At 44.1% G+C, this 22,418-nt stretch overlaps 1 protein-coding gene and 1 long non-coding RNA gene across 4 annotated transcripts in view; both read right to left on the bottom strand.

Moving 5' to 3' along the window:
* Positions 1–22,418, bottom strand: part of LOC144688399 (exocyst complex component 6B) — a 623,897-nt gene that overhangs the window by 326,366 nt on the left and 275,113 nt on the right. For all 3 annotated transcript variants that reach the window (XM_078554888.1, XM_078554897.1, XM_078554904.1), the window contains exon 8: positions 19,092–19,160. In XM_078554888.1, the coding sequence (XP_078411014.1) occupies positions 19,092–19,160 (69 nt within the window). The remainder of the gene's footprint in view (positions 1–19,091; positions 19,161–22,418) is intronic.
* LOC144692641 (uncharacterized) lies at positions 4,367–10,634 on the bottom strand. Its single transcript, XR_013579366.1, has 2 exons — positions 10,557–10,634; positions 4,367–4,730 (listed from the first exon to the last, which is right to left on the bottom strand). It is a non-coding gene; the product is annotated as an uncharacterized LOC144692641 (long non-coding RNA).

Raw genomic sequence — 22,418 nt, 5'->3', positions numbered from 1 at the left:
CCTCCACCAGGCCCCCCATAAATCGACACGCAGATTGTTTAGGGGGGGGGGGGGGGGGTGCCAGCTGAGAGGCCATGCGCTGGATTTTACAAGCCCACCACCCCCCCCACCCTGCCTTCAAACCTACCAGAGGGGGAGTGTAAAATCCAGCCCTGGGAACTTTAGATGGACTTGAGCAAAATCCACAAAAAACAAGTACACACTCATCACCTGTCACTAGCAGAGACACAGTAGAATTAACTGTCCCAAATGAATCTCACTTGACCCAGATGCAGTTAAAATGTCAAAAGCACAGACAAAAAAAAAGCTTAATAGGATAAATGCAGCTGCCTTCTCGAGTTCCAATCAAGCCGATCTCCATCATGATATCCTTGGTTGTGCTGTTATACAATCCCAGCATAAACAATACACTCTTCATTTCCTTGTCCAATGGGATTTGAGTGGGGGGGGGGAAGAGGGAATCTAGACTCAGTGTGGCTCCAGAGGTTGAATCATCAAATCATTGAATAAAAGTAAGCCAGTTTTTTTTGATGAATTATAGGTTCATCAAGATGAGGTGTATAAATGCTGTGGAAGAGCATACTTTCCAATTCAGTCACTCAGCATTAAGCATTCTTAGATAACTACAACATGGATTTAGATACAGAGTAAAGTTCCCTATATGCTGCCACATCAAACACTCCCAGAGCAGGTACAGCATGGGTTAGATACACAGCAAAGCTCATTTTATACTGTCCCCATTAAACACTTCCAGGGCAAGCACACCATGTGGTTAGATACAGAGTAAAGCTCCTTCTACACTGTCCCATCAAACACTCCCAGGACAGGTACAGCACAGGGTTAGATACAGAGTAAAGCTCTCTCTACACTGTCCCCATTAAACACTCCCAGGACAGGCACAGCATAGGGTTAGATACAGAGTAAAGCTCCCTCTACACTGTCCCATCAAACACTCCCAGGACAGGTACAGCACGGGGTTAGATACAGAGTAAAGCTCCCTCTACACTGCCCCATCAAACATTCCCAGGTTAAGTATAATATGAGTTAGTTACAGAGTAAAGCTCACTCTACATTGTCCCATCAAACACTCCCAGGGAACGTACACCACAGAGTAGGTGGAAAGTCAAGTGCCTCATCATTGATACAACCATGTGACTCATCCCCAATGCCAAAACAGCAGTTCACACCCTCCTTCCAACCATGCCCCCCGCCCCTCCCAAATGGGCCAATGAGATATTTTCCCATTTCCTGCATACTGTCATATTATGACCTCTGGAAATTGTCAAAAGACGCCAGAAGTACATGTTTTGGTCTTGTTTTTCACACAGTCAGCCAGCCACATTATTGGGAAGCATCAAGGAGTGTGTATTGGTACAATCTTTGATGTTCTCTGTTTGAGAAAGAAAAACCACAAAAGTCTGTGCATCTGAAAGTGTGCAAGTCGGGCTGATTCTGAATAAAGAATTACTGTTTAGGTATAGAGCCTTCGCCTCAAGATTGGAAGGAGACTTTCCTTGATAGTACTAAATGAAATGACAGCTCGGATGAAGATCGCTACCCAAAATGATTTTTTAGGTGCCGATGGTTTTTTTTAAAAGTGGAGAGTTGGGAAGGTAATGCACTGAATCCAAGGCAGGGTGCAGGAGAAACAGTGCATTTGGATTACATCCAAAAATAGGGAAGGTTTTTTTAAAAGTAGCTAAAACAAGGGCAAGTTCCGTAACACCATTTCTTAGGACTCTTATAATCCAGGATTTGAGTATATAAACGATGTTGACACTACAGTGCAACACTGAGGCACAGCTGGGTTTCAGATGAAGCGTTCAACACTGGCCTCAGGGTGGAGGTGGCTTAGCTGACGACCAATAAACCCTATTAAGCGGGAGGTACTGTTAAATAATGGATCCTCAAAAGGTGACAAAAACATCCTTACTCATTTACATTGGGATGGAAAGGGTTAAAAGTACCCCGCACAGACTGTGTATAGTTGTGCTCCTCTGTCCTTTGAGAAATCCTTCAGATTCAACAGATGACCAAAATGTTGTTTTAGTTAAAATAACCTCACTGCAAGGCAAAGCAAAGTTGTTCATTGTAGATTCTGCAATGCCCTCTGCTGTTTTCTTTTGGACATTCTGCCACATGAAACAAACAGTGGCTAATCTCGTTCACTGAGTTTTTCATACATTCACAGTATGGTTACAGCACAAAACGCAGACATTCGGTCTGTCGAGTGCTTACCAGCTCTCTGCAGGGGAAACTCAGCTTGTCACACTCTCCCGTCATTTACGCATAACCCTGCAAACTTTTTCTATTCAGGTGCTTATCCAATTCTCTGTTGAAATCCATGATTGGATTGGACTCAGGCACTGTATTCCAGATCCCAACCACTCGCTGCGTAAACAAGTTTTCTGCCAATCGCCTTAAATCTGCCAATGGGAACAGTTTCTCTCCATGTACTCTGCCTGGACCCCTCATGATTCTGAGTACCTCAATCAAATCTCCTCTCAAGCTTCTCTTCTCCGAGGAGAACATCCCAACATATGTAGCAGCCAATTTGCGTACAGCAAGTCCTACATACAGTGACGTGATAATCATTATGTCGTAGCGATATTGGTTGAGGGATTATTAAGGGCCAGTACACCATGGGGAGCTCTCTGCTCTTTACAAATAGGACCACAGGATCTATTATGTGCGCCTACGAGAGCAGACAGGGCCTCGGTTTAACGTATCATTAGAAAGGCAGAAGCTCTCACAATTCAACCCTACAGAGTTAGCCTGAATTAAGAGCTCAAGTCTTTTGAGCACTGCATAAGAATCAAAGTGTGATGCATTTGCATGAAGTGTTGGCAGCGAAGAGGTGAACAGGTATCTAAATCACGGGTGTTACTGAGAACCTGTGGCCTGTTATGCAGCATAGTTGTATTTACTTCAGTGAGACACTTAATAAGTCAGGAAAATGGATAGAGGTATTCAAAATCACAAGCGGTCTTGACAGAGTAGATAGGGAGAACAAGCAATGGCGACATGAGGAGAAACTCATCCACCTTTCACATCATTATAATGTCCCAGCTAGTTGCTAGTTGAAAGGATATCCTCAGTCTTCTTCAAGTGACAAATTCAAATAGGATCCACTGCGCCCACCTGCATAGACAGACCATCGAATCATAGAATGGCTACAGCACAGGAGGCAGCCATTCAGCCCACTGTGTCTGTGGTGGCTCTTTGAAGGAACAATTCACCTCGCACCATTCCTCTGCCTTCTCCCTGTAACCTTGCTCTTTCGTCCTTTCCAGTGAATAATCGAATTCCTTCTTCAATACCTTCATTGAACCTGTCACCACCACACTCTCAGGCAGTGCATTCTAGATGCTAACCACTCACTGTGTGACAAAGTTTCTCCTCATGTCGCCGTTGCTTGTTTTGTCAATTACCTTAAATCTGCGCCCTCTGGTTCTCGATCCTTCTACCAATGGTAACACTTTCTCCCTATCTACTCTGCCTACATCGCTCATGATTTTAAATGCCTCTATCAAACAGCCTCTCACCCTTCTCTTCTCCAAGGAGACTAGCCCCAGCTTCTCCAATTTATCTACATAACTGAAGTTCCCTCATACCTGGAACCATTCTTGTGGATCTTTTCTGCATCCTCTCTAATGCCTTCACTGAGGCCTTAGTTTAGTAGATCAGAAAGATAAACACATGGTCTGAACAGTCTGATATAACTAGATAACATAATTAAATATTAAGTTCTGTAGCAGACAGTGAGTCTCTTTGGGGTTAATCAATTGCCAGCAACATGTTATATTGGGCAATTTCTGACTCGGGTCATGTTGCAGGGGGACGGTGTGCGTGTGCGTGTGTGTGTGTATATGTGTGCGCGTATTTTAGGTGAGAGTGGTAATTCCTAGCCAAGAGGGTTGATTACAATTTATTGCGCTGACTTGCCACTTAATGCAGTTTGGGCTCCATGCGCCTAATTCACGTGATGTGGTTGATTCTTAAAACCCAGCAGTAAGAATGGGCATTAAACGCAGTCTTGCCAGTGTGGCCAAGGCCAATTTATTTTTGCCTTCCTTGAATGACGTGTGAACCAGTTAGACTTTTGTAGCCATCTGGCAGCTTTCATGGTCATTTATTGATCTGGTGCCAGATTAACTAAATTCAATTTCACCATTTACTGTAGGGGAGTTTGAATTAACGACCTCTTGAGTTGTTAATCCAAGTACCATAACCAGTGCACCATCTGGACAACAACCATTTGGGTGAAGTACTGGACCAACACTGGTGCCCAGGAAGAAAAATCCCAATAGAATTCAACACCTTTGGTGGGTGGGGAACAGTAATAGGAAAACACTGATGCTTAAAATTACCACATTTTAAGTTTTTTAATCCCCAGCTGATCTGGTTAAGTACTGCGCAGACATTAAATCTAATCGACAAGTATGAGCTTTGGCAAAGGAGAAGGCCCAATCTAGCAAAACAGGAGTTGCTTAACACTAAATTGTTCGTTCCTTTTCCTTCTGTTGTTTTTTTTTGATAACAACCACAGTATTAATTTGAACTTCTTGATTTATTGCACTGCCTTGGACTGTGAGAAGAAGAATAGGCTGCACTGTTTGTTAGAAAACATTGGATACAGGTGTCCGAGAGCAATGTTGTCAAGGCAGCAGTCCCCTGCCAAAACATGTTGAGACACTCCAGTTCCTCTGTGCTGTCGGAGTGCAGATAAACTGGAAATACAGGGAAGAAAACACACATTCCGGAGGGAAAATGTCTATTAGTGGCTGCATTATTCTACGTGCAGCACTGCCATTCCACCCACCTCATCCCACCCCTCCAAGGCACCAATCTCCAGCTGAAGTCAGGGTCCATCAGCCTTGCTCAAGTGGCCATTATTCAAGTGCAAGCCAGGAGCAGGTGTTTTTCAGGGAGAGGGGTGGGGGTTGGAGAGCAATCATGAGCTTGATTCTAATCACCAGATGTCCAGATTTGAGCCACTGAAATGCTGGAAGAGTCCTAGCTGGCTTTCCCCCACCCTAGACGAAGGGAGCAGAGAACAACCATAGCATGCCCCCCTCCGACCCCCAACTCAGTTCAGCTCATTCGTGTCCAGTGGTGAAATCAGACTTGTATGGCTAAATACCACATGGTACATTTAGCCACTCAGTAATCTAACTTGCAGCATCAACTGAAGATCCATATATTAAGACATAAGAGAAGTGCCCAACAAGTGGCACAGATCTCATTCATGTCTGTCCAAGGGAGCTTTCATAGTAGTACCTGGAGTTTCCGAGGACGCTGACACACCTCTTTAGGAAGTAAGGTGGAAGGGGGTGCAGGGGATGGGAACGAAGGTCGAACAACCCAAATAATGCTTAGATGCATCTTTAGCTCTCTCAAAGCAACACTGACTGAGACGTGCAGGGAACCAGCAACTTTAATGACCAAATCAAGGGAATGATCTGGGTTGGGGGAGGGGTCGATAGAAGAACTAAAGGAAAAAAGATAATAGAATTGCTGGAGATTAGTATGAGAGCTATGACCTACGTGCAGGACCCTGTAGAATACTGGAGATGACGAAGGAGAGAGGGCAGGGCAAGATTGCTTGGGTGGAGGATGCCACGCTCTAAATACCCCCCAGACTAAACAAACATTGAGGCCCCCCAAACACTATCAACTTCCTGGTTTTCAAAATCCCACCCCCCCCCCCCCCCCCCCCCCCCATCCCCTTCAATGAATATTCCTTCTCAGTGACAAGACATTGAAAGCCACTGTGCGGTACTGTACAAGTTGGAGAGTGTTGGCCGGCTCCCAAGCAGTTTATGAGGTGCACAGCCCTTCACTAATGACTGGGCTGTTTATTAGCAAGGCTGCGTTTTGCAAGACCTTGTTTCTCTTGGCACATTCCTCACGGCTTGTCCCAGGCCTGACCTAACAAGGAACTTCCCCTCTGGGGGCCAACTACTGCATATACTACGACAGATTGCTATCACAAAGACTTCGTACAACAGCGCCTACACACTGTTATCATAGCCAATAGTTTCTGGAGGGGAAAAAGAAACAAACATTAAGGTTAATACAATATGACCCGTTGTAACCCTGATTTCCAACAAAGTGCTGGGTTGTGGAGCAGACCTAAAAGGACAATATAAAAGTTGTAATTTTCTCTCCTCTTTCCCTGAAGGCACTGACTCCTGCTGGGGTAGAGTTCCATAAGCATCAGCCATCTTCTGGTACTCTGCACATAGAATCCACCCTGTACCTCCAAATCTCAACAGTGGCTATTTCAACAGCAACACAGTATCACAGATGAAGTTGATCTCATTCTCACCTAATAACCACAAACACACTTGCTGGGTGGGAAGGTTGGGGGGGGGTGCAGCGGTGTTGGGTGCCAGGATGCTGATTTGAGTTCGTGAGCGGGGGCTCTGGCTGATATTTTACTCTTTTCCTAGCCCACAGGCCCTGAGCAACTGTAAAACATTAACTGCTACCTGAAAGAGATCAATTAAGCCAGCAGGGTCAGGCAATTGAACCCAGTGGCCAATGCTCCACAACAAAGTGTATTACCCATCCATAGGGTATCTGAAATTTTTCACAGAAAACAAATTACTTCTGAAGTGCTGTTGTTTTGCAGCTAATTTTTGTGCACAGCAAGGTCCCACAAAAGGTAATGAGATAAAAGATCAGTTAATCTGTTTTTGAGTGGTTGACCAAGGAGCATTGGCCTTGATAACTGGACAGCTCCCACTGTTGCCCTTCAAGTAGAGCCACTAGATCTTTTACATCCACTAAAACAAAAAGTTGAGGCCCCGATTTATTATCCCACTGAAAAGATTTGCTCAGTACCGCACTGAGGCATGAGTCCCAATTATTTAGAGAAGTCCTGGAGTGAGGTTTCAACCCATGGCTCAGAGCTGAGTGCGTTACCACTTAGCAAAGCTCATACAATTTCATACAAAATTCATACGGTTATACAAAAGCAAAATACTGCAGATGATGTATATCTGAAATAAAAAATGCTGGACGCACACAGTAAGTCAGGCAGAGTCGATGGAGAGAGGAAAACAAAAGTTAACGTTTCAGGTCAATTACCTTTGGTCATAACTTGGTTCTCGAGCTGAAGCATTAACTTTATTTCTCTCTCACAGGGTGGTGAGAGTCTGGAACTCTCTGCCTGAAAGGGTGGTAGAGACAGAAACACTCATTAAAAAAAGCCAACTTGGCACGCACCTGAAATGCCACACACAGCCACGGACCCAGAGCTAGGAGAAATTGCTAAACATCGTAAAATGGGGGGATGTCAGCATGGAAGGCAGCGGGGCTGAAGGAGGCAAAGTCGAAGGCCCATGAACGTTTCACCCTTAAAAGTTGAAAATAAGGATGGAACAGGCAGCGCAGGGAAGCCAGAAGAGGCAGCTTTTTAAAATTCTTTCATGGGATGTGGGCATCGCTGGCAAAGCTAGCATTTGTTGCCCATCCCTAACTGCACTTGAGCTGGACATTTCAGAGAGCAGTTAAGAGCCTACCACATTGCTGTGGGTCTGGAGTCACATTTATATTCCATATTTTAAACCTACCTTTATATTCCGGATTTTCTTATGAATTGCCGTGGTGGGATTTGAACCCGTGTCCCCAGAGCATAGCCTGGGTCTCTGGATTACTGTAACAAAAACAGAAAATGCTGGAAAAACTCAGCAGGTCTGTGGAGAGAGAAACAGAGTTAACGTTTCGAGTCCACGTGACCCTTCTTCAGAGCTCTGAGTTTTTCCAGCATTTTCTGTTTTTATTTCAGATTTCCAGCATGCACAGTATTTTGCCTTTATCTCTGGGTTACTAGTCCAGTGACATTTCCACTATGCCACCATCTGCCCCAAGCTTCAAGTAGAGAATAGGAATTTTCAGTTTGTCCTTACTTTCCTAGCGATTCCTGGATTAATTAGAGTTTTCCTACTGGAGGAAGATCGTTAGATTTGGCAATCGATGACCAGGTTGGTCCCAAGTCAGGCACAATGAAGCCTGTAACCCCCCCAAATTTAAAATTGAGGTGGTGTGCTTTTGCAGCAGGGGAATAGCAGGATGTGGGAGACCATTAGAGGTATTGAGAGGATAAGGATGGAACTAAGCAAATGTTGAGCAAGTCAACAGAGACTGCGAGTTCATGGCGAGTAATGAACTAAGGAATTGATTTGGGAGCAAAGGGACCTGGCGGTACAAATACACAAATCACAATAGGTAACAGAATGGTTAGGTTAGTAAGGCCATAAAAAAGGCAAAAAAAAAACTATTGAGTTAATTTCTAGAGGAATATAATTGAAAAGAGAAGTTATGTTAAACTTGTATTGAACCTTAGTTAGATGATACACGGGGCAGTGAACAGTTCTGGTCTCTATATTATCACAAGGATAAATAGAGGCATTGAAGAAGGCACAAAAATGATCCACATGGATGATACTGGAACCAAGAGGATACACTTAACAGGAGAGATTGACTACATTGGGGCTCCTTTCTCTCGAAACGAGAAGGCTGAGGAGTGCCCTGATAGAGGTCTTTAAGATTATGACCGGATTTGATAGGGCAATTGTAGAGAGGATGTTTCCACTTAGGGTGAGACCAGACTAGGAACCATTAATATAAAATAGTCACCAATGCATTCAATACAGGATTCAGGACAAAGTTCTTTGCCCAAACCATGACAAGAAAGTGAAACTCAATACCACAAGGATTAGATAGAGGCTTTTTAAGGAAAAACTAGATAAGCAAATGGGGGAAAAGGAATGGAAGGACATTCTGATAGAGTTCGATGAAGTGGAGTGGAAGGAGGCTCACGCAGAGCACGAGCACCAGCACAGGTCTGTTGTTGCAAGTGGCCTGATTCTGCACCTTAAATTACATATAAATAAGCGTCACACAGTCAGTAAGATCTACTTGATTTCCTGAGACTGTGAAGAATTAGAAAAAAAATCTCAGATTTACTTCTCTTTACAATTGATACCTCCTGGTGCCCTGATACTAGACCTAATCAACCTTTATATCAGAACTAATAAACTACCATTTCAATAGTGCCTTTCACATCTTCAGAATATTCACCTCCTCCTTGCTCTTCACGTACAGCCCTCTAAATTTTACCTTTTCGCTTATGTACCTAATCCCTTTTGAAAGTAAATATTAAACCTGTTTCGACCACTCTTTCAGGTTGCATAATCCAGACCACAACAACTGGCGGAGTAACAAAAATTCTTCATCACTCAGCAGGTTCTTTTGCCAACAATCTTATATCTGAGTCTTCTCCAAGCTGACTGTCTTGTCAGTGGAAAGAATTTCTCCCTAGCTATTTCATCAAAATCTTTCAGACTTCTCTCTTAAATTTCCCCCTCACTTTTTTCTGTTCCAAGGATATCAATCCCAGCTTCTCCATTCTAATTTGAGAAACAGGTCATCATAACCCAGCAACCGAGGGGTTAATCCACAGATTTTTACAGTGCTCCATTGTCACTAATCTTTTAGCAAGTTCATAAAAAAAGACACAACAACCTTCGTAACATAATAAGAAATCACTCAAGTGCAGTGGCCACATCGCCTTCTGCCATCTCATGCATAATAAAAGTGTTTGCAATTCATCCAACTCTGTCCCGGTGGCAATGCAGGGCAAGCACAGCAAAATATGAAAATTAGCAGGTCAAGAAAAGGTGATGCACATGCTTAATGCTGCCTTGTTGTAAATCCTTATGGTTCATGTGAAGCACGGGATTGCCACAGTACAGAGTTAATTTAAGAATCACCTGACCCAATCACTCTGCATTGCTGATCTACATCCCTCTGACAAGATAGCAATAAAAATTAATTCTTGCAATCGCAGGTATTGGGCACAGGGGCAGAAGGAATGTGGTCAAACTTTTTCCTGAGCATTTTTTTCCCTTCTGCCTCTGCCCTCCCCAAGGAAATTACATCTGCTTTCTTGGGGGGAAGAAAGGGATCGAGGGTGAGGAAAGCAAAGGGACCCAAATGGCTCTGTGCTATTGCTATTGATACAAAGAGATCAGCTGATTGCTCATAAATTAAATGTTATTCACTAAAACTCTGGTCTCTGGCAAAGCATTAAAGGTTTACTGGGACAGCAATCAATGAGCAACAATCATGGAACAACTGGGCAAATTGAAGTAAAATCTTTTGGCCTGCAGCAAATCCTGGAACTATCACATCATGAACCTTATCCCCTCTCAATAATCTACTTGTCAATTTCAGATCCTTATACTTGCAGCAACCTTTGAACTTTCACTCGATAATGTGTTAGGAACTGACAGCGTGGGAACGAAAGAATCACAGCTATCTGATTAGATATCATATTTCAAAGTCCAAACTATCCTGTTAAGTGGCTGCATTTTCATTCTGGCTGCAGCTGATAACTAGATTATTTGGAACTAGGCCAATGAACGAGAGATCTCATACTCACCTCAGAAGGGAAAACAACTTGCTGCACTTTCAAGATTATTTACACAATTTATACACAACTAGCAGGGGCACTGTTACAAAGAACTCAGGTTAAACTTCTTTACCCAGAGTGGTGAGAATGTCGAACTCGTTACCACATGGAGTGGTTGAGGCGAACAGCATTCATGCATTTAAGGGGAAGCTAGATAAACAAAAGGGAGAAAGGAATGGAAGGTTATGTTCATAGGGTGAGATGAAGTTTCCTTACCTCTCTCTCCTCCTTTAAGGCACTCCTTAAAACCTTCCACTTTGACCAAGCCTGTCAGCCAGCTGTCCTAATATCCCCTTAAATGGCTTACTGTCAAATTTTGTTTGATAATAAGCCTTTGGATAGTTTACAACATTAAAGGTGCGAAATAAATGCGAGTGTTGTTGGAAAGTGGGAAGAGGTTCTTGCAGATGGCAAACACTGGCATAGACCAGATGGGCTGAATGGGCTCTTTCTGTGTTGTAAATTCTATGCAACATCGACACTTTGTGAAAACACATTTGTCGCAGGTTTGATCCCTGGGCTGTGACGAGTTAGCTGATCGTAGTGGGGACTGTCGGGAATGTGCCACAGTTAGTCTTACCCAGCACAGGGGTGAGGCATAGGGTTGGTTGCCAGTGCTTACAGAATCGTAACCAAAGTCAGGTTTGCCATTCTCTCAAGAGGCGGGCTTTGGTGGTTAGTGAGGGAGCAGAAGGAAAGTTGGCAGAAGAGAAAGAATTCAAGGCATTCTAAAGTGCCAGCCACCTCCCCAATGTTCAGAGACAGACAAAAGGGCGGCTCAAATACTGCAAATTGCTGCAAAAAAGAATTATTAAACTCTGATGGAACGTAAGTAGCTTGCACATGATGAGAATGGAAAGGATAAATGCTGCAGCTACGATTGAGGATTTGACACTTAAGGGAAACATTTTCCTAACATCAATCTTGATGCGCTCAAATGACAGATCAGGGCTTCTTTCTTATTTATGGCTAATCCAATGGAATTTAGATTCAAAGAACTGGCAGGGTAGTTCAATAGAATCATGCGATTATTTGTTTATGGCTAATAGTCCTGCCCTGCAGCACAATACAGATACCATACACATGAGAATTTAACTAACAAAATCATCTTATGATCATCAGTGAATATAGTGCAGGAAATGGCCAACCAGCCCATTTAGCCCTTGCAACATGATCACAGACTCTCCCTAACCTCTTTCATCTCCTGATGGAGAGCAATAACTGCAGCAAAAACTTCCCTCCTAGTTTTTGGTCTCAGATTGAAAATGCAGCCAAGTCGCTCAGTATTGGCATTCAGCTTTACAGAACTGAAGCCGCTGGTTTAATAAACATGCTGCACTGAGCAAAGCTGATTCAGCCAGTGATGTGAACTGTCCCAGCACTCCTGGATTAGGTAGGGTAAAAGAAATACATCAGGAAGGGTTCCAATTAATCTTCTGGATAGCCATGGATTTCTTAAGGGAAAATCATGTTTAACTAACTTGCTGGAGTATTTTTGAAGAGGTAATAGAGAGGATTGATGAGGGAATGCTGCTGATGTGGTGTACATGGGCTTCCAAAAGGCATTCGATACAAGAGACTTCAGAGAAAAGTTATAGCTCATGGAATAAAAGGGACAGTAGCAACGTGGATACAAAATTGGCTATGTAATAGGAAACAGTGAGTAATGATTAGTGAATATTTTTCGGGCTGGAGGAAGGTTTGTAGTGGAATTCTCCAGGAGTCAGCATTGGCACCCTTGCTTTTCCTAATATATATTAATGATCCTGATCTTGATGTGCAAAGGACAATTTCAAAGATTGCGGACAATAAAAAACTTGAAAGCATTGCAAACTGTGAGCAGCACAGTGTAGAACTTAAAAAAGAACATAGACAAGTTGCTGGAGTGGGCAGAGAGGTGGCAGATGAATTAAATACAGAGAAGTGCGAGGTAATTCATTTTGGTAGGAAGAAGATGGAGAGAAAATATAAAATAAGGGGGACAAATCTAAAGGATGTGCAGGAGCAGAGGGACCTGGGTATTTATGGTGTATCAGTCATTAAAGGTAGCAGGACAGGTGGAGAGAGCAGTTAATAAAGCATACAGTAACCAAGGTTTTATTAACAGGGGCATAGAGTACAAGAGCAAGGAGATTATGCTGAACTTGTACAGGCCACCAGTTAGACCTCAGCTGGCATATTGTGTACAGTTCTGGGTGCCACACTTTAGGAGGGATGTGAAGGCATTGGAGAGAGTGCAGAAGAGGTTTACAAGAATGGTTCCAAGGATGAGAAACTTCAGCTGTGAAGATAGGTTGGAGAGGTTGGGAGTGTTCTCCTTGGAGGGGAGAAGGCTAGGAGAAGATTTGATAGAAGTGTTCAAAATCATGAGAGGGCTGGACAGAGTAGATAGGGAGAAACTGTTCCCCCTCGTAAAAGGATTGAGAAAGAGAAGGCACAGATTTAAAGTGATTTGCAAAAGATGTGAGGAAAAACCTTTTTCACACAGTGAGTGGTTTGCATCTGGAATGCACTGCCTGTAAGTGTGGCGGAGGCAGGTTCAATCAATGGCATTCATTCGGAGAGCCGGTGTTGACATGATAGGCCAAATGGCCACCTTCTGCACCATAACAATAATGTGTTATTCTGGGAGCCTCTCAAAGGCAAAAAAGGCAAAGGGCATTGCCCCTCAATGGCAAATTAGAGATGGGCAACAAGTGCCCTGCGTGAAGTTATTCCCGTCTACGCAAGAATGGAGAAGCAGAATAGTTTTTGAAAGGTGTGAAACTTGTAATTGTTGATATTGAGAGGGACCAGATTGTGCTCATGCAAGGAACGCAGAAAGTTAGCATGTAGGTACAGCAAGCAATTTGGAAGGCAAATGGCATGTTGGCCTTTATTGCAAGGCGACTGGAGTACAGACTTAAGGAAATTTTGCTACAATTGTACAGGGCTTTGGTAAGACCACATCTCTGTGTGCAGTTTTGGTCTCTATATTTAAGGAAGGACATACTTGCATTGGAGGCAGTCCATCGAAGGTTGACTGAATTGGTCCCTTGAATAGGAGGGTTTTCCTATGATGAGAGGCTGAGTAAAATTGAGCCTTGAATCTTCCAAGAATTCTTAGGGCAGGTTTTTCTGGTCGGCGAGCGGGGGCAGGGCCCGCTCATCAACCTGTAAAATGACGCGGGGATATGTTGGGCATGCGTCCTGACGTCACCCCGTGTCATTTAGATTTTTAGTTCAGCTGCGCGCCCGGCGAACTGTCAACGGTCTATTAAGGCCATTAAAAAACTCATTAACCTGATTGATGGGCCTGCCCGTCCAGCCTTAAGGTTGGTGGGCAGGCCGGGAGCCCAGGAGGGCCTCGGAAAAAGCATGGAACCTCATCCACGGGCGGGATGAGGTCTCATGAGGGCTTTTTAAAAAATTTTTTTAATGTTTCAATAAAAGTTATACACATGTCCCAACTCAAGTGATAGTGTCACATGAGGGGGCACGGCAGGGAAAATGTTTAATTACCTGAAATTCAACTTTTACATCGGAGCGGATCTCCCCGATGCAGCACTTTGCCTCAGGGAGATATGTGGGCTCTTCTGCGTGCATGCGTGAAAGAGTGCACTCCCACCTGAGGGAATCCGCCACCCCCCACCCCCCCCCCCACTCCCCCCAAGCCTGCACAAGGAGCACTTAGCGCTTCCTGGCGGATGTCACGCTGGGCGGGCCTTAATTGGCCCACCCATATAAAATGGCGGCGCGCCCTCAACTGGGGACGCCGATTGGAGGCTCACCTATCCGTGCCCGCTCCCCTGCCTCCCCCCCTCACCCCCACCCCTCTCCAAACAGGGGTGGGAAATGTTGGTCTTAGATTATGGAAAAGTCCGAGAGGATTAGAAAGCTGCCAATTTAACACCCTTATTCAAAAAGGGAGGGAGACAAATAACAGGTAACTATAGACCAGTTAGCTTAACATCTGTCATTGGGAAAATGTTAGAGTCTATTATAATGGATTTTCACAGTATTTAGAATTACATAATCTAACCAAGCAGAGTCAGCCTGGCTTCATGAAGAGGACATCACGCCTGACAAATTTATTAGAATTCTTTGAGGAGGTAACAAGCAGGATAGATAAAGGGGAACCAGTAAACGTAATATATTTGGATTTCCAAAAGGTGTTTGATAAGGTACATAAGGCTACTTAATAAGGTAAGAGCCCATGGTGCTGGGGGTAGCATATTTACATGGATAGAGGATTGGCTAACTAATAGAAGACAAAGTTGGGATAAGGGGGGCATTTCCAGGATGGCAACCTGTAATTAGTGGAGTGCCACAGGGATCAGTGTTGGTTCCTCAACTATTTACAATATATATTAATGACTTAGATGAGAGAAGTGAATGTACTATCGCCAAATTTGTGGATGATGCAAAAATAGGTGGGAAGGCAAGTGGTGAGGATGACACAAGGAGTCTACAGAGGGATAAAGACAAGTTAAGTGAGTGGGCAAAAAAGTGGCAGATAGAATATAATGTGGGAAAATGTGAAGTTATACACTTTGGCAAGAAGAATAGAGAAGCTGAATATTATTCAAATGGAGAAAGACTGCAGAAAGCTGCAGCACAGAGGGATCTGGGAGTCCTTATGCAAGAATCCCAAAATACAAGTTCAACAGGTAATAGGGAAGGCAAATGGAATGTTGGCCTTTATTTCAAAGGGAATGGAGTATAAAAATAGGGAAGTCTTGCTAAAGTTATACAAGGTACTAGTTAGACCACCCCTCGAATACTGTGAACAGTTTTGCTCCCCTTATCTAAGGGAAGATGTATGACATTGGAGGCAGTCCAGCGAAGGTTCACTAGATTGATTCCGGGTAAGGAAGGATTTTCTTATGAGGAGAGGTTGAGTAGGTTGGGCCTGTACTCATTGGAGTTTAGAAGAATGAGAGGCAATGTTTTTTTTTATTCATTCACGGGACATGGGCTTCGCTGGCTGGGCTAGCATTTATTGCCCATCCCTTGTTGCCCTTGAGAAGGTAGTGGTCAGCTGCCTTCTTGAACCGCTGCAGTCCATGTGGTGTAGGCACACCCACAGTGTTGTTAGGAAGGGAGTTCCAGTATTTTGACCCAGCAACAGTGAAGGAACAGTGATATATTTCCAAGTCAGGATGATGTGTGACTTGGAGGGGAATTTCCAGGTGGTGGTGTTCCCATCTATCTGCTGCCCTTGTCCTTCTAGATGGTAGTAGTCATCGGTTTGGAAGGTGCTGTCGAAGGAGCCTTGGTGAATTCCTGCACTGCATCTTGTAGATGGTACACACTGCTGCTGCTGTGCATCAGTGATGGAGGGAGTGAACATTTGTGGATGTGGTGCCGATCAAGCAGGCTGCTTTGTCCTGGACAGTGTGAAGCTTCTTGAGTGTTGTGGGAGCTGCACTCATCCAGGCAAGTGGTGAGTATTCCATCATACTCCTGACTTGTGCCTTGTAGATGGCGGACAAGCTTTGGGGAGTCAGGAGGTGAGTTACTCGTCGCATGATTCCTAGCCTCTGACCTGCTCTTGTAGCGACAGTATTTATATGGCTATTCCAGTTCACTTTCTGGTCAATGGTAACCCCCAGGATGTTGATAGTGGGGGACTGAGTGACGGTAATGCCATTGAACATCAAGGGGCGATGGTTGGATTCTGAAACATATAAGATTCTTAGGGGGCATGACAGGGCAAATGCTAAGAGGTTGTTTCCCCTTGTGGGAGAGTCTAGGATCAGAGGGTGTAATCTCAGAGTAAGGGGTCGCCTATTTAAAACAGAGATGAGGAGGAATTTCTTCTCTCAGGTAGTAGTTAATCTGTGGAATTCTTTACCGCAGAGGGTTGTACAAGCTGGGTCGTTAAGTACATTCAAGGAGGAGATAGACAGATTTTTAATCAGTAAGGGAATCAAAGGTTATGGGGAAAAGACAGGAAAGTGGAGTTGAGAATTATCAGATCAGCCATGATCTCATTGAATGGCGGTGCAGACTCGATAGGCCAAATGGCCTGCTTCTGCTCCTACATCTTATGGGTCTTATGTTCTCTGGAGTTTAGTAGAATGAGAGACAATCATTGAAACATACATGATTCTGAAGGAGCTCGATAGGGTAGATGCGTAGAGATTGATTCCGCTGGTCGGGGAATCTGAAACACGGAGGCACAGTCTCAGGATAAGGGGCCGATCATTTAGGGCTGAGATGAGAGGAAATTATTTCACTCAAAGGGTGCTAAATCTTTGGAATTCTCTACCCCAGAGGGTTGTGGATGCTCCATCGTTGAATATATTTAAGGCTGAGATAGACAGATTTTTGGTCTCTCAGGGAGTCAAGGGATATGGGGAGCAGGTGCGAAAGTGGAGTTGAAGTCCGAGATTAGCCATTATCTTACTGAATGGCCAAGCAGGCTTGACGGGCCGCATGCTCTACTCCTGCTCCGACTTTTTGTGCTCCCGTGAACAGTGGCTACACTTTAAAGGTAATTCATTGCCCATGAAGTGTTTTGGAACTATATCAATGGAAGTTTTATCTTCCTTTCTTTGAGAAAAGGAAGAAGGTTTTCTTGGTCATGGGGACATAAACTGAGCAGTGCGCTTGGAACCGCACCCCGGCATCATCAGTTAGTTAGGAAAAAAAGAAGAAAAATAAGGAAAGTAAAGTAAAAATTAAAGAAAAATAGAGAATACCATGGACCCAGTAATAGAGACATTGGCTCGTCTAATTCCACACACAAATTAGTGAAGCCGATCTCAACTTGTATTGGGAGGCCATTGGTGACATGATCCCCATAAGGGTGAGAGTAAGTGGGTAGGTGAGGGGTAGAAGAAAGAAAATTAAATTGCCCGTTATGACAGCTACCAAACCGAATCCCAGTAATAGTCAGCGTCTTCAGGAGAGTGGGGAAACTGGGACAGGAAACAAAACTTATTTTAAAAAATCATGCTTAAAAAGTAGACATATAGACCCGCAATGCTTAAGGCTTAATGTACGATTATTTCACCCATCTAATTGTTATCCTGTTTTTGCGAGAGTTGTTAAGATACTGGCTCTTTGCACAAACTACTTTCAGCTATTTACGCGAACTGACGGACTCAGGAAATGATTGCTAACTGAGGAAACTCTTCAGATTTCTATGAAGGGCACAAATGAGTGTTCTTTTTACAGCCTTACCGGGAACAATAGATAAATGAAAAGATTTGAAGCTTGCTTGCTGCTGCCCTGCCACTGACCCCGTGGGCTAACATTTTGCCACTTTTGACCTTCCTGAGAGAGTTCAGGGCTTCCTGTGGCAGTGGCACCAATTCCCAGATAGCTCAGTCTCTCCCAACTTCCAGCTGCTGACGGTGGGAATTACGGATACCTACACCCTCTGTCACCAAGACCCTGACCATGGACTGACCTCGAGGCACAATCTGCAGCACAAAGCTGAACTTTTACCCTGCAGATAAGCAGGAGGGAAGCACGAGAAACTAGTGCAGCAGGCCCAAGCTTGTGGTATCTTTCCTTCCCATCTCAGCCTTGCTTTCAGCATTCGAAAGAAGCAACGCTACAAGTTATAGATGATCCGAAGTAAACTTTCTGTCTTAAACAGCTAGATCGGACTGTAAGAATTGGAAATAAATAAAAAGAAAGTGACAGCTTTAATACTCCTCACTTTGAGAGACAGTTGCCTGAATGTCACGATTTGACTCCCAAGTCGTGTTGCTAGGTGGGCAAGGGTTTAAACAGCAGTGGCAATGCCAATCAGCAGTAGCCAGATACCTTTCCCAGATGTGGTGATATTCCCTCGGACCAAGGACTAAGAACACTTCACAAGGTAACAAGCTGGCATTTCTATGAAGTTGCTGGCTGTGTAGTAGCACACTCCAATCTTCCACTATATACTGCAGTAACTATGTCATGGAAATCAGAAACAAGCTGAAGGTCCACAGGTTAGATCAAGGTCATACAGGTTAATACTTTGGTTCCTACAAAGCGTACCAAGCTGAAACATTAATGTGCCTTTTCCCTTTCCTGATACTGAAGGACGTTTCTAGAATTTGTTTTTATTTCAGATTCCATCACTCTGAACTCTTTTGATTTATTTTAAATCCATTGTAAAGCAAGAACACCTGAATCATTTCTGTAAAGCCTTCCAATTGTATAATGGTTTCTGGTGTAACAGCGCAACTGGATCCCTCAACATGACTTTGGACATTTCTTCTCTCCTGTGACACATTGTTTACTCTAATGGGGTCACATGACTTCTGGAATGCCCTCTTATAAGAAGCCAGTTACTTACACAGAGTATCTGAAGCTCGAAATGCAGCGCGAGCCTCAGCGCAGTTGGTACACGTGTCCTTTCCCACCAGTGTGAAAATACTCACCACAAAGCATGTGTCACAATCATATTAAATCCCACTGCCACTAAACAGGCGAGAGGTTCAAGCCATGATTCCCAAATATCTGAGAAAACACTCACTGCTCTATCGTGCTGACAGATGAGCAAATCTCTGCAGATCTGGATCAAAGATGTTCATTCCTCCTACATCTCCAGTCAGTTTTCACCATCTTCACCACCATCCCCCACCCCACTTGGAATAGCATGATTTGGAGCCAAGTGACTTACCAGTGCAGTATATATGTGCAGACATCTGTACACAGGGGAAAAGTCGACCAGATCTTGGGCACTTAGTACCTGTCAGACACATGAAACAACATACACACACAAAAAGAAAAGGAGAGAAGGTGAAACTTAGTGCATGGCCCACATCCATACCAATCAATAACACTGTCAATCAAGGCAACACTTCCATAAAAACATCAAACGCTCCCGAGCAGATACCTATTATAAAAGACAGGTGTGCTGCAGCTGTTGGAAATGATCAGGACAATACCAGATCTGTATGTTTTGGGTTTGGCCTGTTTCCTCAACACATGTAACCAGGCCTCCCTTACTGGGATTAGAGCTTTTATTAAATTGTGTCACTGGCCTTAAAGGAATCCTGCGGGATAATGGTCCCACAAAGGATAAAGTGCTGTGAAATGTTACTGCTTACCATTAAATCACACACAGATTTTTAACATTTAAACTTTGAGAGTTAATGGACATTAAGGCAAGGGATATCAGTGTTCCATTTCCGGCAGCCAGTAACAACATCAAACACTCCCAGGTACAGCACAGGGTTAGATACAGAGTAAAGCTCCCTATATGCTGTCCCATCCAACACTCCCAGGGCAGGTACTGCACAGGTTAGATACAGAGTAAAGCTCCCTTAACTAAACTGTCCCCATCAAATGCTCCAAAGGAAGGTACAATACGAATACAGAATAAAGCTCCCTCTACACTGTCCCCATCAAACACTCCCAGGACAGGTACAGCACAGGGTTAGATACAGAGTAAAGCTCCCTCTACACTGTCCCCATCAAACACTCCCAGGACAGGTACAGCACGGGGTTAGATACAGAGTAAAGCTCCCTCTACACTGTCCCCATCAAACACTCCCAGGACAGGTACAGCACGGGGTTAGATACAGAGTAAAGCTCCCTCTACACCGTCCCCATCAAACACTCCCAGGACAGGTACAGCATGGGGTTAGATACAGAGTAAGGCTCCCTCTACACTGTCCCCATCAAACACTCCCAGGACAGGTACAGCACGGGGTTAGATACAGAGTAAAGCTCCCTCTACACTGTCCCCATCAAACACTCCCAGGACAGGTACAGCATGAGGTTAGATACAGGGTAAAGCTCCCTCTACACTGTCCCCATCAAACACTCCCAGGGCAGGTACAGCACGGGGTTGGATACAGAGTAAAGCTCCCTCTACACTGTCCCCATCAAACACTTCCAGGACAGGTACAGCACGGGGTTAGATATAGAGTAAAGCTCCCTCTACACTGTCCCCATCAAACACTCCCAGGACAGGTACAGCACGGGGTTAGATACAGAGTAAAGCTCCCTCTACACTGTCCCCATCAAACACTCCCAGGACAGGTACAGCACGGGGTTAGATATAGAGTAAAGCTCCCTCTACACTGTCCCCATCAAACACTCCCAGGACAGGTACAGCACGGGGTTAGATACAGAGTAAAGCTCCCTCTCTTGAGATTTTCAAGATTTAGATTCAAAGATTTTTCATTTCAGCTCGGTAGCCTTTCATCTATCTTTTTAGCTTGCTGAGCATTTCCAGCATTTTCTGTTTATATTTCAGATTTCCAGCATCCGCAGTATTTTGCTATTTGTTCAAAAATATTTGTTGGGCAAATGTATGAATTGATATGGAACAAATACAGTAAAATGTTCAGATACAGATTAGCAATGATCAAATCTAATTTTTGTCAACCCTCATAAAATCTCCTGCTTGGCCTCAGTGTCTTTTTTGTCAGGTTATGTCTCCATGATGTGAATCATCTGATCCCCAGAATGGAAGACTGATCATGCATGCGCCGCTGCTAGCACATTTGAGATAAAAGTATGTAGCATCATAAGCTTCTGTGTGCACATTTATGCAGGTCTCACTCAGAACACTTCCCATATTCCACTCGCACCTTCATTCCTGCATTCCTGGTGCAGTTAAAACCAAAGTTTCCTCATTGCTGATGTTACCAGTTGCAAACCCAGTCACCAGGAAATTCAGGCCCATTGCTTATAAGAATTTCAGCCGCATTTTGAAACTGGCAAACACGATTATTATTCTGAATGTAAATTTGTGACTAAGCGCCTTTTCTCATGCACCGAGATGGGAGCATAGTGGTAATGTCGCTTGACTAGTTAGTAGTCCAGAGACCCAGCTAATGCTCTGGGAAAACGGGTTCAAATTCCACCACAGCAGCTGGTGGAATTTAAATTCAATTAATAAATTTGGAAATAATGGTGACCATAAAAATTGGCTGTCATAAAAACCCATCTGGTTCACTAATGCCCTTTAGGGAAGGAAATCTGCCGTCCTTACTTGATCTGGCCCACATATGACTCCAGACCCACAGCAACGTGGTTGAATCTTAACTGTCCTCTGAAATCGTCTAGCGAGCCACTCAGTTCAATTAGGGATGGGCAACAAATGCTGGCCTTGCCACTAATGGAGACAGGGTTTTTGAATTTATTCAAGGCAGAGTTAGACAGATTTTTGTTATGCAAGGGAATCAAGGGCTATGGGGGGCAGACAGGAGAGTGGAGCTGAGACCACAACCAGATCAGCCGTGACCTTATTGAATGATGGAGCAGGTTTGAAGGGCCAAATGGCCAATGCCCTGCTATGCCCCTTGCCAGTGATACCCACATCCCATAAAAAAAAGAAAAAAAAAATCTAATACATTGGCACGTGTGTCAAAAACACTGCTCCTGATTCGTCACTGCGTCTCGTAAACTAACCCGTGAAGCACACTGTATCTAATCTGGAGTCAATTTTAAACATTCACCTTGCGCTTGGTGCCCTCCGTTCTGCTCACTATAACAATCTATAGCAAAGAAACTGGTTGCAGAACAAACGAGGGTTGTCCCAGCAGAGTTGCCCTGACTGGAAAGAGTTCTAAAAAGGTTGCAGCACCTCGCGACCAGTTGATATCGATTCATTTGCTGTCCCTGGAATAAAGTAGAAACATAGGGACAGGAGAAGGCCCTCGAGCCTGTTCCACCATTCAATTAGATCATGGCTGATCTGTATCTCAACTCCATCCTCCCGGCTCGGCTCTGTAGCCCTTCATATCCAAAAATCTACCAATTTCAGTTTAGAATTTTTTTAATGACCCCCTCGCACCCCACACCCTCCCCCCCCCCCTCAAACCCACCCACCCTGCAGCCTCAACAGTTTTTTGGGGGAAAGAAGAGTTCCAGATTTCCACCAGCACAGGTCAAAATTTTGTTTTTAAAAAAGGCCTGTTCCTCACACATTTTCAACTAGTTTATTTTGTAATGTAAGTGAGAACCAGCCATTTACAACAAAGTAGCTCCGTGT

The sequence above is a fragment of the Cetorhinus maximus genome, chromosome 1, assembly GCF_964194155.1.
Source record: "Cetorhinus maximus chromosome 1, sCetMax3.hap1.1, whole genome shotgun sequence".
Taxonomy (NCBI): Eukaryota; Metazoa; Chordata; class Chondrichthyes; order Lamniformes; family Cetorhinidae; genus Cetorhinus; species Cetorhinus maximus.
Note: the sequence above shows the minus strand (reverse complement) of the source record. Positions and strands in the feature narration are given on the sequence as shown.